We start from the raw sequence: 16,518 nt of genomic DNA, 5'->3' as shown, positions 1-16,518 counted from the left end.
CCAGCGGGGGAAGGAGAAAAGGAGGCAGATGACCAAGGGATACTTGATGGCACTTTCCAGCAACAATGGATGTTCATTCTTTTTTTATGATCTGACGTGTTCTCTCTACCGTTTTTGTCCTTCACTAGTCTCATGGCTCACCGTTGACGTTCCGCCAGCCAGCACTGGCGTGAGCCTTTTCACCTTACTTCTACTCAGGAATTAAAGATCCTGCTTGGTCCAAGGATGCGGCACTGATCTTAGGAGACTGGTGCTCTGATTTCACAGCCGGATCTCCCTATCATGGGAGGCTACAAGTTCACACCAAGGGTGGTCACCTTGTTCTGTGGATGCCCGGATTTCTTGGGGCGTTTACCCATGCAAAGTCCTCCCAAAGATTTGACCCAGACAAAGAGGGGCCCACACTTCCATCCTCTTCCTCATCGTCTCTCTAGACGCCTGAATGACTTTAATAAGCCTGGGCTCGACTGTAGCGTCCCTGGCCTTCTGTCACCCAGCTGTCTGTCACTCTTCCTCCAGTGAGGAAAGAGCAAGCCAGCAGATGAAATTAGAGGCAGCACCGGCCCCAGCCCAGCCTCTGATGGCCTCTCAGCTTCAAGTCTTGGGGTCCCCCTTTCTGGCTAGCGAGAATTATCAGGGGAGGGCTCACCAGTTACCCGCTTCCTGCACACGCGTGCACACACACACACACACACACACACACACACACACACACACAAACAGCAGCCTTGTGTGTTGGGGGGAATGTCTCCCCATGGCACAGACGAGAAACTGAGGCATGTCATGGTTTTATAGTGATGGCGGCACCCAGCTTGGGATGGAGCTGGAAAAGGAGACTTCTGGGCGTTTGATTTGGGCGGTGTTATTTTTAACTCTGGTTTTAAGCGTCCCTTCTTGCAGCTATGGCCACAAGATAGGGCTGGGATGTTGTATGAGGCTTGATACCACTCAGTGGGCCTGGCCTGCGAGCTCTGACTGACCGAGGAGGAAGTGGTTAGGTGGCCAGGAATGTAACCTGCGCCTCCCAGATTAATTAATAATTGAGAGCTGGCCCCCAGCCAGGCGGAGCTGGGAGAGATACAGTGAACAAAGAGTGGTTAACAACAGTGGGGGAAGGAAAAGTTTGACTTTGCCTGTGGCTAAAAGGGAAATTCACAATGGCCATGATTTATGGGCTGAATTACTTCGGATCCTCCTTAGTGGGCCCAACGTGGGCATGTGCTCCAGGAATGCAGACGCTGGCGGCCTGCAGGGCCAGTCGTGCCCACTGGAAGGGAGGAGGAAAGGGTGGGGGCCGTGTGGCCGGCGTCAGCCTCAATGGAGGAGGTACGAGGCACACCCGTGGGAGACAGCGGGGAGAGGGATTGCCCTGGCCGCGTGGCTGAGCGGGGTCTAGGCTAGAAGTTGAGTGCCCGCTGGGACACGCTCCTTGAGGAGGAATGGAAGGAACAGTGGGTGTGGAGTCTGGCTGCCCGGAGTTCAGATTGACAGTAATTGGCCGTGTGACCTTGGGCAGGGGGCTTCACCTCCCTGAGCCTCCATTTCCTCGTCTGTAAGGTTATACCTGGGATTGTTCTCGGGGTTCAATGAGATGCGGCTCGTAGACAGGAGATGCTCACTGGCTGCTGGATTCCCAGGGAATGACTAGCGATGAGGCCCCAGGGACGACCCAGCCATGGCAGAGGGTGCTTGCGGCAGCTGTAGGCAGGGTCGGTACTTAGCAGAGCTCTGCTAATGTTTGCTGGGCCCATGCGCGCCAGGTGTGTGCTGCTTGCCAGGGTATAGACACGATTATCCACCCTCCTTCCCCAAGAGTCCCTTTGTGGCTGCCCCTGACTCAGGAAAGACACTCCTTTCTCCCACTAGCACTCAGGTGCCCATGGCTGCAAACAGCGCTCCACAGGGAGAGGCAGTTCCAGAAGGCACGGGGCATTGCCATCAGTTGGGTCCAGCCTAGATGTCTAGGGCTTCTTGTCTTTTCTAGAAGAAATCAAGGATTATGAACTGGATTATGGCAAACAAGCCCTATGTCCCTCTGAGCTGAAAAGTTAGCCGTGGGCGACCAGACAGAAGCACAGTTGACAGGACCATTGCTCTCGTCACTTGAGTCCTGCCGTGTGTGACCGTGTGTATTCAGACAGAGGCTGGGGAATTACTTTGAGAAGCACAAAACTGTTGGAGGTGATGGCTCACCTTCCCAAGATGCCTGGCGGAAGGCAGTGACAGTAGAAGGAGCGCCTTTGGCCTCAGAAGATGCGGACAAGCCCTGATCCTGCTTCCTTGTTCACCCTTGAGGACTGGGGGGCAGTCACTCCACCCCTCTGAGCTTTAGATTTCATAACCCAAAACAGGGGTCACTTATGAATGGGCTTGGAGAATTGGAAAACTCTCCACATTTCAAAACAGCATCCCACCGCCACCCCTGACGGGGGGATAGAGCCACCTTTCTTGGCTTGGGCTGTCGGGCTGCGGGAACCAAGCTTGGCCTCCTGCTGCTGTGGAAACCAGCATTGGACTGGAAGCGTGGGGCCAGGTCTGTGGGACTGTGTCCATCTGCTAGCCTGACGCGATAGACAGACTGACTGGCTCCTTCCGTCCCCTGCACCTCGTGCCCCAGATCTGACAAGCCAGCCCTTGACAGGCAGCTCAAAGCCTGGGCCGAGACGCATGGGGCAGCCTCAGCGGCTTCAAGCCGCACACAGTAGCACAGCCACAAACGGGAGACCTGGTCACAGGGGCGAGCTGCTGCCAGGCCCGTGGGTCCTTTTGCAACATTTCTACAGGGAACATTTAAATCTCATGTTACTTCGTTCTTTACAGCAAATATTAGTATTTAATTGTGGTTTAATGTTCTCTCCGGTCAATATTAGTTTTTTGCTTATTACAAAGCCCTCCTGTTTGTTCTAGAAATATACAAGAGCGATCCAGGCAACCCTCACTTTAAGAAAACCCAGCAGGTCGGACTCCGCATTCACTGAAGAGGTGTGGTTTATGTACCTTTGTGTCGCAAAAGGATATTTTAAAAGAAAAGGATTTAATGCGGGGATTATTTTTGACTCGAATGCCCCTGCCTCTGGTACTTTAATTTGGGGGTGCTTATCCTAACCTGCATCTTTAGTGTAAAATCAAGGCAGGTGTGTTTGACCTGCAGAGGTCACATGACACTGTCTTGTTGGTAAATAGTAACAGGCTGGTGTTAGATGAGGCTTATTTTTGAGAGCTTTGCAAACAAGAAAACCAACCTGCCACCCTGTTCTTTGGCTCTTCCATTCAGAGCCATGCCCTCTGTTCCCTTCACCCTTATCGACTTAGCAAGCCAGGGGAGTGCAGTCCATCCCATTACCAGAGAGATGACCGTAGGCTGTAGGCGGATTTTGGAGGGTGGGTGGGGGAGCACCGAAACAAGCCTTGCACGCAGGGAGCTCATCCGGGATTCCATCGGCCAGGCTGCTTCATGAGGATGAGCAAGTGGGAGCGATGCCTCGCCCTCCCTGCCTCAGTGTCCTGGCCCCTGAGCATCAGTGTCGTGCGTCACCCGTCAACTGGGAACAGGTGTGGCTGCTGACCTTTTTCAAACCCGGGGAAGACCCATGGATTTCCCAGTTATCCTCCCAGCTCTCGGCTGTAAAATCCATTTGGCATCCCACTGTCGAGAGCACCCTGTCGGGCTCACGGTGCCAGGGCCCAGGGGAGGAGAGGCAGACCCGGGGGCAGCCTCGTCCCAGGCTGGCCCGCGCACAGGGGAGTGCCCTCCTGCAGGCAGCATCAAACAGGATGTGCCACCCCCAGGGACTGAGGAAGGCTTTTCAAAGGAGGAGACGTCATCGGGGTCTTGGGGTCTTGGCGTTTGAGCAGGAGTCTGACAAATGTTGGGGATTAGGGGAGGAAGCTGTCCTGAAGACCTTCATGGGCCTCCGCTCAGTTTAATGCACTGACTTCACCACTGAAATTCCGAATCATTTTTTAAAAAAATAGGCTCCACACCCAGCGCGGAGCCCAGCGAGGGGCTCGAACTCCCGACCCTGAGATCAAGACCTGAGCCGAGATCAAGAGTCTGACAGACGCTTAAGTGACTGAGCCACCCAGGTGCTCCCTGGATAATTTTTGAACAAGGAACCGTGCGTTTTAATTTTGTATGGACCCCCAAAAGTAGGGAGGCAGTCCTGGCTCTCAGAGATGTAGGCATCTGCCCAGCGACACAGAGCTGTTTGGATTTGCACCAGGTCACCCCTCACTGCCTGTGGTCTCAGGAGCCTGCCAGATCCAGCGAGAGTAGGATGGACAAAGGACATGCAGACTAAGGCGTCCAAGGCACAGGGAGCTAAGGGACTCCAATGGCAGGAGCTGGTGGGGCCAGGGATTGGAGGGGTGCAGGCTGTGGGGGGCCTCACCTGGTTATCCCTTGGGCTGTTTCTGTACCAATATTGGGCTCCTGCTCCCGAGAGCTGAGACAGGCTGATGGAGGGCGATTTTGAGGTCTTTTGCTTTTATGGTTTTACGTTGGGTCCAAGTAGAAGTCTGGGGCGGGACGTCTGCCAGGAAAACTCCGGTTGTATTTGGGAAGGAAAAGAAAAGCAGAGGTGCCCCAAATTCTCCTGGCTCCGGGAGCCTGCAAGGCAGGAATGTGCCCAGAGATGGGCTTCCCTGAACACCCCGCCGTCTGCCACAGACCGCATCCCTGCACCTCTGCCGCATGCCCACGCTGTCCCCATCTGAACCCCCAAAGGGCCGATTTTGTTCTCTGTGGTCTCGGATTCAACAGGGAAGTCAGGGTTGGGTTGGATCAGCGAATGTTGGCACCTAAAGCCTGAAGATGAAAACCCGGCTCATGGGGGCGCCTGGGTGGCTCAGTCCCTGAAGCGTCGTCTCCCTGCGGCTCAGGTCATGGTCCCCCAGTCCAGGGATCGAGTCCTGCGTCTGGTGTGCTCTCTTTCTCTGACAAATAAATAAAATCTTAAAAAAAAAAAAAAGAAAAGAAAACCCGGTTCAGCTGACCGAGAACCCTGAAGGCCTGGGAGGGGCCCGGTTTGTGTGTGAATTTGGGAATTGGGCCACCAGCAGGGCCCACCTACAGGCAGGGAACATTTGGGGACCCCTTCTCTTCTCATAATTGCCACCTCTTTCCTGGGGACCCAGGAGGTACCCAGCTTCATGATCTTGTAGAAACAGTGTTATTTTAGAATCTTTCCGGGGCAATATGAAAAGCAAGGCTTTCCCACCCCAGTAGGTCTCTGGGTAAGAAAACAAACACACGGATTCAGAGTCTGACTTGGTGATAAGACAAAAGAGGACTTGGAATGGGAGCAAAGTTCAGAGCCTTTTGTTGCAGAAACTGGTTCCTTCTTGAAAATGTGGGCTGATTTTATAAGCTGCTTATCGATGTCTCTCCGCTCACAGACACTTCTCCGCTTCTCGGTTCTTCCCTCACAGGGCCCAGGGCACTAGAATTCTCCCCGCTGGGACTCGGTCCCAGCCTCGCTTCCTTGGGGTCTTCTGTCTCTGCCTTAGGTGCCTGGGTTTCCTCTAGGAGGGCCAGGCTGGTCCAGGCAGGTGCACGGTGTTTCTGGTGTCGTCTGGTCCCCCAGGTGGCTCTCAGAGGCTGTACCTGCCTGCAGAGCGCTGTTAAGAAGGGAGTCTGGGCCACAGGGCACTGAGACCCAGGGAGAAGCCACTGCTCCCTCAGTGCAGGGAGCCTGGAACAGTCTTGCTGGGGTGGCAGGGCGAGACGGATGCTGATGGCAGCAGGGCCCCAGCTTTGCTCCCCTGGTGGGTCTCCCTGCCCCTCTTGGAGCAGTAGGTCCTGGGGAAGGTGGGGTGGGGGTGGGGGGACGCTGTGCAGGCCTGTGTGTTAGGGCCCTGGTGGGAACTTGTTTTCTGTCAGGGATGCATGAGGAGTTCACTTTTCAGGACTTGTTTGAATACCGCATGGGATAAAGGAATGGAAACCTTACCCATCTCAGCCCAGGCTGCCACTTTGTTCCCCCAGAGATGTGGGGCCGGGCAGGCCAGGGTCAGGGTGCCAAGGCTGGAAGAAAGGCCTCCTGCAGGGCCCCCTAGGCCTTCCCTAGTGAAGGCCGGTCACGGCCTGTGGCCACCTACTATCCTTGCACCCCCCCAAACCCATCCAGGGTGGAGGCTCTGGGGAACCACCTCAAAGAGCAGAGGGAGCAGGTGAGGCAGCATGAAGGGCCTAGCAGAGTGTCAGGCCAGCCGGTCAGGATTCCCACCCTGCATTGCCGTGTGGCCTCTCCACCCTGGGGTCCGCCCTCTGAGAGGGGGATGATTCTATCTCTTGGACTTGGGAGTTCCTAAAGAGAGAATGAATGAAGAGCCTGAGCGCCCACCCCCCGGGACTCAGCTGGGGTTAGCAGCCCTTTCCCAAGACCACCATTCCGCCCTACAGCATCTAGAAAACGCTCACCGGGTTTTGGAGGGGTGGTGGGAGTGTGTGTGTGGGAGAAACTGTACTAAAAAACTAATGAAGTATATGTGCTCACAGGACTGTAGCGGCCACTGGGAGCTGTTAGAAGGCAGGCTCTTTGAAAACCCCCGGCCCTCCTGGTAACGCTAAGGTGGGCAGCGTGTAGTGGGGTGGCCCCAACATTGCCACATCCAAGGACTCCCCCCCCTTTTTTTTAAAAGATCTTATTTATAAGAGAGCGAGCTCACTTGTGCACACGATGAGTGGGGGGAGGGGCAGAGAGGGAGAGGGACAAACAGACTCCCCACTGAGCCAGGAGCCTGACGCGGGGCTCCCTCCCAGGACCCTGGGATCATGACCTGAGTCCAAGTCAGACGCTTAACCGACTGAGCCACCCAGGTGCCCCCAAGGACCCCTTTTAACGTCCAGCCTTTATAAAGCCTTCCCATGGCAGCGCGGAGTGGACCTGGCTGCGCGGTCATTGTGCCGTCCCTGTGGCACTACCCTGCTCTCCTCTAGGCTGCAACCACAGCAGTAACACTGAGTCCCCTATCTCCAAGCCTCGATGGCCGAGCTCAAATCCCAGCTTTTTGCCTTCCTAGCTGAGGGCTGTGGACACGTTACCTGACATTCGGGCCTCAGTTCCTTCATCTTGAAATGGGAATGACTGAGAGGGGTGGTGGGAGTATAAAGTGACTGGCCAGTATGTCGAAATAGTGCATTTGATGTGCTGCACATTCTGCCCGGCATTTGGTAAAGGTTCGTTAAATGGTGGCTGCTATATTGGTATTATTAGTATTACTGGCTGGTTTATTTTTATTATTATTATTATTACTACTATTACTACTACTATTCCCCTTGATTCTCAACTGCATGGGCATGTCTTATCTTTGTAGATATTATTACCTAATGTGGATACCTTTATAAACCAAAGAGCTGACTCAGTCTATTAAATACTGTATACAAATAATATAGAGAGATAAGATTGCACGGTGGTTAAGAATATTAGTAAAAATAAGAATAGCTGTTATTTATGGAGTGCTTATTTGGAACCAGGCATTATTTTGATGCCCTTGAAATGAATCCCAACAGCCGGGTGAAGTAAGCAATGATTGCATCCCCATTTCACAGATTAGGAAACTGAGGCCCGGGGAGGTAAAGTTATGTGCCAAAGATGTCACAGCTGGTGAGTGGCAGAGCTGAGATTCACATGCAGGAAGCTGTGCTCCCGAGCCCACGCGCTTAAATCCATCCCTGTGCAGGAGACACCTGATGGGGCCCAGACGTGTGCGAATTTCCACTGTGCCTTTGGCAAGTCACCTTACCTCTTCGGGCCTCAGTTTTTGCCTCTGCAAAGTTGTCAGTTTGGGCCACATGGCCCGTGTGTTTCCTGGCCTCCCTCCTCCCCTGCTGTCCTTCCCCCTTGGCACTCCCATCTCATCCCTGTCTTGGGGGGGAAAATCGCCCAGCAGAGCAGCCGGCTGGCCTCCTGTCTGCAGGGGGGTGGCCGGCACAGTCCTTGGCCCGGGAGCTCAGCAGCCGAGAGAGCCCCTGAGGTGGACCCTGGGCAGGCGGCAGCGGTGGCCAGACCGCCCGTGATGTAATGACCGATTAGGAACTTCCTCTTGGAAGCCTGGCTTCCTCTAGGAGCCAAAGGTGCTGGAGCTGAGGTGGGGGGTGGGGAGGGGCCAGCGGGAGCGAATAAGAGGAAACTCCTGTCAGCTGGGCCCTGCTTTTGGAAAGAGTTCAGCAGAGAGGCTGTTCTAAGCTGTTGACCATTAACATGACACAGCCCCGTGCGCATTCCTTCTCTGCTTTTACTGCCAGAGCCCAGCGGATAAAGGACTGGTCTCCCCCTCCCTTAACAAAGGAAAAAAAAAAAGAGCCTTTAATTAATCCTGCATCTCTGGACTTGCTGCAAAACCCAAAGCCATTTCTGCAGCTTAAAATGACAAAGGAAGGTTAAGTGGAAACTCCTTTTCCCCCCTTAAGTTTGATTACAAAAACTACTTATCTAATGGGCAAACAGGGCTTTTAAAGGGGTGTTAGGTTAACCAGATGCAGGGCCACATAATTACTCCCAGGCCTGGGAGCCGCAGATGAAAAAGCTGCCGATTGGACGGGAACTTGAAGCCACAGGCATGACATGGGACAGAAGAAAAAAGCTTTCCAGGAGGGCAGGAGGCCCCAGTGCGGCCCGTGAAAAGGGGACTGGAAAAGCCAGCCCCCCGCCTGGGCGCTCCTCTCTGGCCCTGCCACCAACTTACTGGGTGACCCTGGGCAAGTCACTTCACCTCTCTGGGCCTCTGAGTCTCCCTTCCCAGCCCTCAGTGGGGTCTGGCTCTGTCTGCCCTGGCTCTGTGCTCATGTGAGGTGTGGCTGGGTCAGCCCTTTCCATCCAGCCCCGGGAGAGACGGGGGCTGCTGTGGCCCCAAGTGGGTGTGAAGCAGCTACAGAGGCTTTGAACACGGAGGAGTTGCCCCCCCCCGCCCCCCGCCGGCAAGCCGCTGGAGACTAGGAGGACGCCGGGCCCAGCCCGCCAATGCTCTGAGCCTTCCAGTCTTCGCTGAGGGACCAGAGACCTGCATTAGGGCACATCTCTGGTTCCCTTCACGGGATGGCTAGGTCTGAGGCAGTTTGGCCAAACGGCAAGGGGGGGGGATCACGAGGAAAACAAGCTGCATTGCGTATGCTTAGGCTTTTGGAGCGTGCAGCCCACGGGGGAGCACACAGGAACGTTCCTGCCCTTTGTTTTGACAGAAAACTGCTGATTCAAAGAAGCTAAAGGCTTTTCTTGGGATTTCAGCTCTTCCCGCCTCCCCCAGGCTGCAGTCGGCCTCTTTGGTGCCCCAGCAAGCCCCCCCCACAATTACACGTTGGACTCACAGCGCACTCCCTGGGCAGAGAGGCTGAGGGGAAGGAATGCCAACCATTGGGGGGGGCTGGCTCCGTCTAGGGGAGAGCACCTATTGTAGGCCAGTCTCCTCCTGCCCACCGCAGGCGTCCACCACCCTCTGGTGGCAGGAATGTGGGCACCACCAGGAGGCTGGGCCACCCCTGCCTGGTCTGGAAACACAGGGGCTGTCCCCTGGGCCACCGCAGAGCCCTGCTGAGGCCACTCCAGGACAGCCACAGGGAGCAGCACATTTTTGTTCTTTCCAGGCATCAGAGCTACGCTGAAATGCACCACTCTTCCGAGTATAGGTGGGGCGTTGGGACACTGTGTACACCCCAGTCCCATGGTACCGATCCAGGTATCAAACATGTCCATCATTCCAGAACGTTCCCTCACGCCCCCTCCGAGTCAGTCCCGCTCCCCAGAGGTAATCCCTGTTCTGATTTCTATCACTGTAGGTTAGTTTCGTGTACTCAAGAATGTTGTATAAATAGAAACAAACAGCCTCTCTTCTGTGTCTGGCTTCTTTCACTTAGCACAATACATTTGAGATTCGTCCACAGTGTGTGTGTTTCACTAGTTCATTCCTTTTCATTGGTGAGTCGCGTTCCATCGTACGGATGTCCGGTATTTCTGTGTTTCCATGATCTTAGTCTGTTCAGGCTGCTATCACAAAAATGCCATAGCCTGGGTGACTCAAGCAACACGTCTTTATTTCTTACCACTCCTGAGGCTGGGGAGTCCAAGATCGAGGTGCTGACAAGTGTTGGTGTCTAGTGAGGGCTCGGCTCCTGGTTCGTAGGTGGCCCTGTTCTACTGTTCTCGCTGTGTCCTCAGGAGGGCAGAAGGGGTGAGGGAACTCTCCTGGGTCTCTTTTCGAAGGGCTCTAATCCCATTCACGACGGTGCTACCCTCATGGCTGAATCACCCCCCAAAGGCCCACCTTCAAAGGCTGTCACACTGGGGGTTAGGATTTCAGTATCTGAATTTCAGGGGTGCGCAAATATTTAGTCCGTGATACCCGTCCTCCCGTTGATGGACATCTGAGCTGTCGGCCAAGTTTGGGTGCTTGCAGGTCGAGCTGCTGTGGACATCCACTAAATCACAGAGCTCTCGAGCTCATTATTCAGATGGGAAGCCCGAGGCCTGGCCAAGGAAGATGAACTGCCCGGCGCAGGCCCAGAGGCAGGACCCCCGCCCCGGCCCGCGGCCACTCTGCCAGGACTGCCCCAGACACAGCGCCAGACCGCGCCTCTCCTCTCCTCCCCGCCTCCCCCAGAGCCCTCCCAGCCCGGGACCCAGAGTCTGGCTGGGAACCAGGCCAGGCCGGAGCAGGGGTAGCGAGCAGGAGTTTCGGTCAGAGCGCGGTCATCTTTGATGTCGCTCCCTCGGGTCTGACTCCCTGGTATTTATTTGCAATTAAGAAGCTGGTTCCTAATTAGGTTGATGGCGGGACTGCAGCCTTGGAGCCACGAGGAGAAAAAGATCTTCTGCAAACGATGTCCCCTCGCACCCTGAGCGGCAGCCAGGCTGAGGAGCACGGCGGTGCAATGGGGCTCTGCCACTGTGGGGAGGGCAGGGGTTTGGGGGTCCGGCCTGCTCACTCGAAGAGAGCTGGTCAGCTTGTATGGGCCACACTGCATGAGAGCCGAATCCATGCGTGTCTGTGCACAACAGAGCCACAGCAGCCCTCAACTTGGTTCTAGACGTTCAGCTGTTCCTTGCTCGGTTCCTCATTCCTGTGCTAATGAGCCCCTCTCTTTAACTTCGGGTCCCAGGCTAGAAGAAAGCCTGCCCATCAGTACAGTGTTTTACAGTTCGTGGGTGGGGGGGGGCGCTGCCATCCGCTATCCTGTCGTAACCTCCCACGGTGGTGATCCGGGGCCGTGACTCCCCGGCACCCCTAAGGAGCCCTGGCCTTTGAAGGGTTAGGGCCAGCTCTGGGGCCAGTAGGGAGGCAGCTACTTCTTTCTGCACCCGACTGATCTGCTGCTGCAGTTCCCAGAAAATTCAGAGAAGGACTGTATAAATGAGGCACTGGACTATGAATAAGTCCATTTTACAGGTGGGGAGACTGAGGCTTAGGGACACTTGGTGGCTGGTCCCTGGCCACACACCCAGTCAGTGGTGAGAGCCTTAGGTCCGTCTCACTCTGAAACCCTTTGGCTCTTGTGACAAGCATTAGATGAGAGTTCTAGGCTCCCAAGTGCTGGTCCCAGCTCTGCTGTCTGCTGCTGTGCGGGCTTGGGTGAGGCCCCTGTAGCCCAGGGCTGTCATCCTTGGGGCATAAGGACATTGGATTCAGGTAGTGGTTCCCACAGGCCGGTCTCTGCACTACATTTTCACTGGTCCACAATGAATGAGATAAGAAAATTTCTTACAATCTAATTGTGTTAACTTTTAGATTTCTGATTTAGGTCCTACCTGTTTTATTAGTATAAATTATACTTTCTTTTGTGCTAGTGGTAGTCGATGGTCTTGGGTTTTTAATAAGTCTGTACATGACAAAATAAAACAGTAGTAACCCTGTTATGTTCACCATCGCTCTGTTAAACAATGTATTGGTTTGTGAAAGCCCAAAGTGTTGGGGCTCCCCGGACAAGATGATGTCAGTGGGTCCCTCAAGCTCTGGAGCCCCAGGACCCCAAGAGCTGGGCGGGGACAGGGAGGCCCCGAGCATGGTGATGTGCTCACTTGCTGGCTTGCTCTCGGGAGACCTCAGACCTAAGTCCTTTCCCACCATCCCTTGGGGCCTGAGACCAGCGGCCCCAGCTGCTGGGCAGGATCCAGTGGGAGCTGGGGGTGAGGGCAGTGGGCTGACCCGTAGGATGTATTTTATTTCCTTCCTCCTTCCCTTTTAGCATGTTCTGCGAGCACCCTAGGGATACATGCAGTCTTGGGACAGAGGTAGAGAGGATTGAGGCCCACTCCCTCCTACTGGAAAGTCTAGACCAGCCAGGGGCACTGACCAACAGCACAGATACCTGCTCAGGCCTAGGGAGTGACTGCACTGAAGGCCGCAGGTGCATGGGAGGGAGCGATCAGAGAAGGCTTCTCGGAGGCAGCAGTCCATCTCCTGGAATTTGGAAGGTTTGGCCAGGCGCCCGGGTGTGATGAAGTGTTACCCAGTCTGCTTACACGGAGAGGCTGCAGGAGGTGAGGCTGGGCCCAGGCAGTGTCCCTAAGCCAGACGGTTGGGGCAGGCTGGGCCCTAGGGCACCTCTGTGGGGTCCATCTCCCAAGCACAGGGTCCGATCCCCGTGAGGAGTGCTGGAGCAACGGGTACATGGGTATTGATAAGGTGGGGGCAGATGATGGGGGACATTTGCTTGGCTGGGGTGGGAGGAGCTAAGAGGAGGGGGACAGGAAGTACCCCCCACCGCGCGCCCTCAGTTCCATTACTCTCAACCTCCCCACCCCCCATTCTGACTGCCAAAGTGCTTCTTGCCTTTTATGATGGAGTGACTCCACCCTGGGGCAGAGCTGCCACTTTATGACTGGGTGGCCCTCTGAGCCTTATCTGGGGGGGGTAGCAGTACGCCTCACTCAGCGATGCTGCAGTGCGCCCTTGGGGAGCGAAGGCCTTCCAGTGGGGGGGACTTTCCAGGGCAGGGGGTGCGGGGAGTGACTCACCAGCTTGTGGGCGAGCACCTGTAGGATTCAGGCCATGAGAGAACAGTCTGGTTACACACAGGACCACTGAGGCCTAGAGAAGGGAGGGGACTTGTTCAGTGCAGGGACTTCAGGGGGGAGTCTTACCCGGAGTGTGGAGAGGAGCGCCCCCCCCAGTGTGGCCTGCCACTCACTCATGTGTACCCTCGACCAGCTCACGGCAGCTCCCTGGGTTTCAGTTTCCTCACCTGTGGAATGGGCTGGTAATAGAAGTGAATCAAGGCTGTTGGGAAGAAGATGCCTAACTGATGCAAGGCTTTCAGTGATGCGTGTTGCCCCTCCTGTCACCGAACATTCTCCAGGCACAGGTGTTTGCTTCCCTACCTCTCTGTGTCTCGTGCACCAAAGGAACTCTCGCTGCTGATGAGAAGACTGGTGCTGGAGTTTCGCAGCCAGGCTGGGATGGCACTGCTTTCGTGCCTCTTGGAAACTCCCCGACCTGTACTGGATGGATGGATGGACGGACGGATGGATGGATGGATGGGAGAGAGGGGCTGTGGCTTGGAGTGTTCCTGGCTGTCCACCTGCTGGGACTGGCCTAGTTGTCTGCCTCTTGGTCACCCACCCCACGCTTGAGCTGTTTCTCTACCTGCTGGCCGAGGGGCGAGTCAGCTGAGGGCAAGGACCTCAGGGCAGTGTCTTTTCTCCCCCCATCGCCCCCCACTGGCCAGAATCAGGACCTGGAGGGGACTAGGAGGCAAGTTAATATGTTCACGGGGAGTGGCCCGGGGACCTATGTCTGGGACCTCAACACCAGGCAGAGGGTGAGGGGCACGCCCTTTGGGGCTCTGCCCAGTCCAAGGCCTCAGCAGAGCTGGCAGCCTACAGGATGCACTTCGAGAAGACAGCTTCCTGCTGGGTGACTAGGCGGGCCTGCCAGCGCACAGGAGAATCGGAGGGGCCCTGCCACCCTGCTGCCCTGGGGCTACTAGGCGGGGCTGGGCTGAAGGCAGAGAGTTGACCTCGCCCAGGCTCCTGATGAAGTTGTTAGCGGTGTTTTCTTCCTTGGGTTCGGTTGGACTTTGGTCACAGTTTCTCTTGGAGAAGCCACACGGTAAAGTGCCTTGCTTTGCTCCCACCCCGTTCTTGGGAAAACCTCTCCCTCTGTGCATGAGCCCCAAACAAGGGCTATGTGGGAACAGGTCCCCTCACGGGGCAGTCACGGATGCCCACCTGCTTCTCAGCTCTCCGAGCTCAAAGGGAAGACCTGATGTCTGAGAAGCTGGCCACACATGGGAGCGGCAAAGATGGGGCTGCCTCCAACTGCCCTTGTGGCCTTCGGCCTGGTGTCAGAGAATTGCTCATCCAGACATGCAGACATGCCTCATGCTGGAGGGGAAAGGGATTCCAGTCATCCAGGCCACCCCTTTGTCGTCCATGGGGAAACTGAGGCAGCACACACCTTTGGGAGCTGGCGATCTCTGGAGGCCCTGCGGGGCAATTTGCTTTAACGCTTAGAGCCCCTCAGCTTCCCCGTCTCACGGACGGGGCTGCAGTTCCGGGGAACATCTGCACTTCGTGCCAAGAGAGCCACCTTGAGGGCTGAGGAGTGGGGGTTACTGGGAAACTAGGCATTATACTCAAGGCCAAGGCTGGAAGGGATTCTGGGGGCCAACTCCCCCACCCCACGGTGGCTTCCTGTGCCCGAGCCCCCTTCAAGTGTGATTTATGCCCCCTAATAGCTGTTCAGGTTGAGGCTTGGACTGGTGGGGTTCAGAGCGTGGCCTTCGGTGGGCTGCTGGTGTCTGCCGAGTCTGGGTCCTCGTCTGTACAATGAGGAGAAGGTGGCCTTGTCACAGAGTGCTGGGAGGACCCAGTGAGTCCAGCATAGTCAGAAGTGCAGTGTGCAGCTCCAGGAACATTGTAGGTGCTGGGTGTTCAGCCCCTCCTTTGGGCGTGTGTGTGGGCGCAGGGCAGGGTTGGCCCTCTCCTGCCAGCTTGAGCTTGGAAGATTCTAGGGGCAGGAGCCAGGTGCGGTTCATGTTTGCGTGCCCGGAGCACACAGTGGGTGACTTGCCTTCTCTGTGGGCTCCCAACCTTGCTCTCCCGTTTGCGTGTGTTTGGGGCTGTTCTGCGAGGTACATTTCTTGAGGACAACCCGGCATGCATCCGTGCCTGCATGTCTGCTGAACGCCGGAAACCCCACCCACCTGCCTCCGCCGCTCTCCCTCCCTATTAACCGCGCCCCGTGCCCTGTGCTTGCCCCGCAGACGCCAGCATGTCTCCGGATGCCACCAAGCCGAGCCACTGGTGCAGCGTGGCCTACTGGGAGCACCGGACACGTGTGGGCCGCCTCTACGCGGTGTACGACCAGGCCGTGAGCATCTTCTACGACCTACCTCAGGGCAGCGGCTTCTGCCTGGGCCAGCTCAACCTGGAGCAGCGCAGCGAGTCGGTGCGGCGCACGCGCAGCAAGATCGGCTTCGGCATCTTGCTCAGCAAGGAGCCCGACGGCGTGTGGGCCTACAACCGCGGCGAGCACCCCATCTTCGTCAACTCGCCCACGCTCGACGCGCCCGGCGGCCGCGCCCTCGTCGTGCGCAAGGTGCCGCCCGGCTACTCCATCAAGGTGTTCGACTTCGAGCGCTCGGGCCTGCTCCAGCACGGGCCCGAGCCCGACGCCGCCGACGGCCCCTATGACCCCAACAGCGTCCGCATCAGCTTCGCCAAGGGCTGGGGGCCGTGCTACTCACGGCAGTTTATCACCTCCTGCCCCTGCTGGCTCGAGGTCCTCCTCAACAACCACAGATAGCCGCGGCCGCCCCCTGCCCCGCGCCCGGAGACGCAGCCCCCGCGGACGACACCCCCCCAAATATCATCTACCTAGATTTAATATAAAGTTTTATATATTATATGGAAATATATATTATACTTGTAATTATGGAGTCATTTTTACAATGTAATTATTTATGTATGGTGCAATGTGTGTATATGGACAAACCAAGAAAGACGCACTTTGGCTTATAATTCTTTCAATACAAATATATTTTCTTTCTTTTCCTCCTTCCTCCTCTTCTTTATTATTATTATTTTTGTTTTGTTTTTGTTTTGTTTTGTTTTTTAAGAAAATGATACAGCAGAGCTAGGTGGAAAAACCTGGGTTTGGTGTATGGTTTTTGAACTATTAATGCCCAGACAAAAAGCTAATACCAGTCACTCATTGATAATAAAGTATTCGCATTATGGTTTTTTTTTTTTTTTTAATGTCTTCTTTTTACAAAGAGGGACATGCAGGGCTTCCGTGGGTTTCTGACCCATCCAGCATCCTCAAACTTGATCTCAGTCTTTTACCAGGGAAAGAGTAGGGGGGATAAACTGAGAAGGGAGGAAGGGCGTATGTTTCCTGTTGAGGCCAGAGAAGGTTCTGATGTTCCCTCCTGCCCATGGCTGCACTGTGTCCACAGGAGAGGGGTGTGTAGGAGGGAAGGAAGCTCTCCCAGTCTAATGGGGGAGGCTCAGGTCCATGCCTCCCATCTCTGACCTGTGCACAAGCTGGAAGAAAACACTAATTCTCACCACTCTGGGGAAA

At 55.6% G+C, this 16,518-nt stretch overlaps 1 protein-coding gene across 1 annotated transcript in view; it reads left to right on the top strand.

Annotated features, from left to right (window-relative positions):
• The window catches only part of SMAD6 (SMAD family member 6), a 72,873-nt gene extending 56,712 nt beyond the window's left edge, over positions 1–16,161 (top strand). Inside the window, 1 exon segment of the mRNA XM_034660783.1 lies at positions 15,200–16,161. Coding sequence (XP_034516674.1) covers positions 15,200–15,741 — 542 coding nt within the window. The 3' untranslated portion in view covers positions 15,742–16,161.
• The last annotated feature ends 357 nt before the right edge of the window (positions 16,162–16,518 follow it).

This window comes from Ailuropoda melanoleuca, chromosome 5 (genome assembly GCF_002007445.2).
Source record: "Ailuropoda melanoleuca isolate Jingjing chromosome 5, ASM200744v2, whole genome shotgun sequence".
Classification (NCBI taxonomy): Eukaryota; Metazoa; Chordata; class Mammalia; order Carnivora; family Ursidae; genus Ailuropoda; species Ailuropoda melanoleuca.
This window is presented reverse-complemented; position numbering and strand designations above follow the sequence as displayed.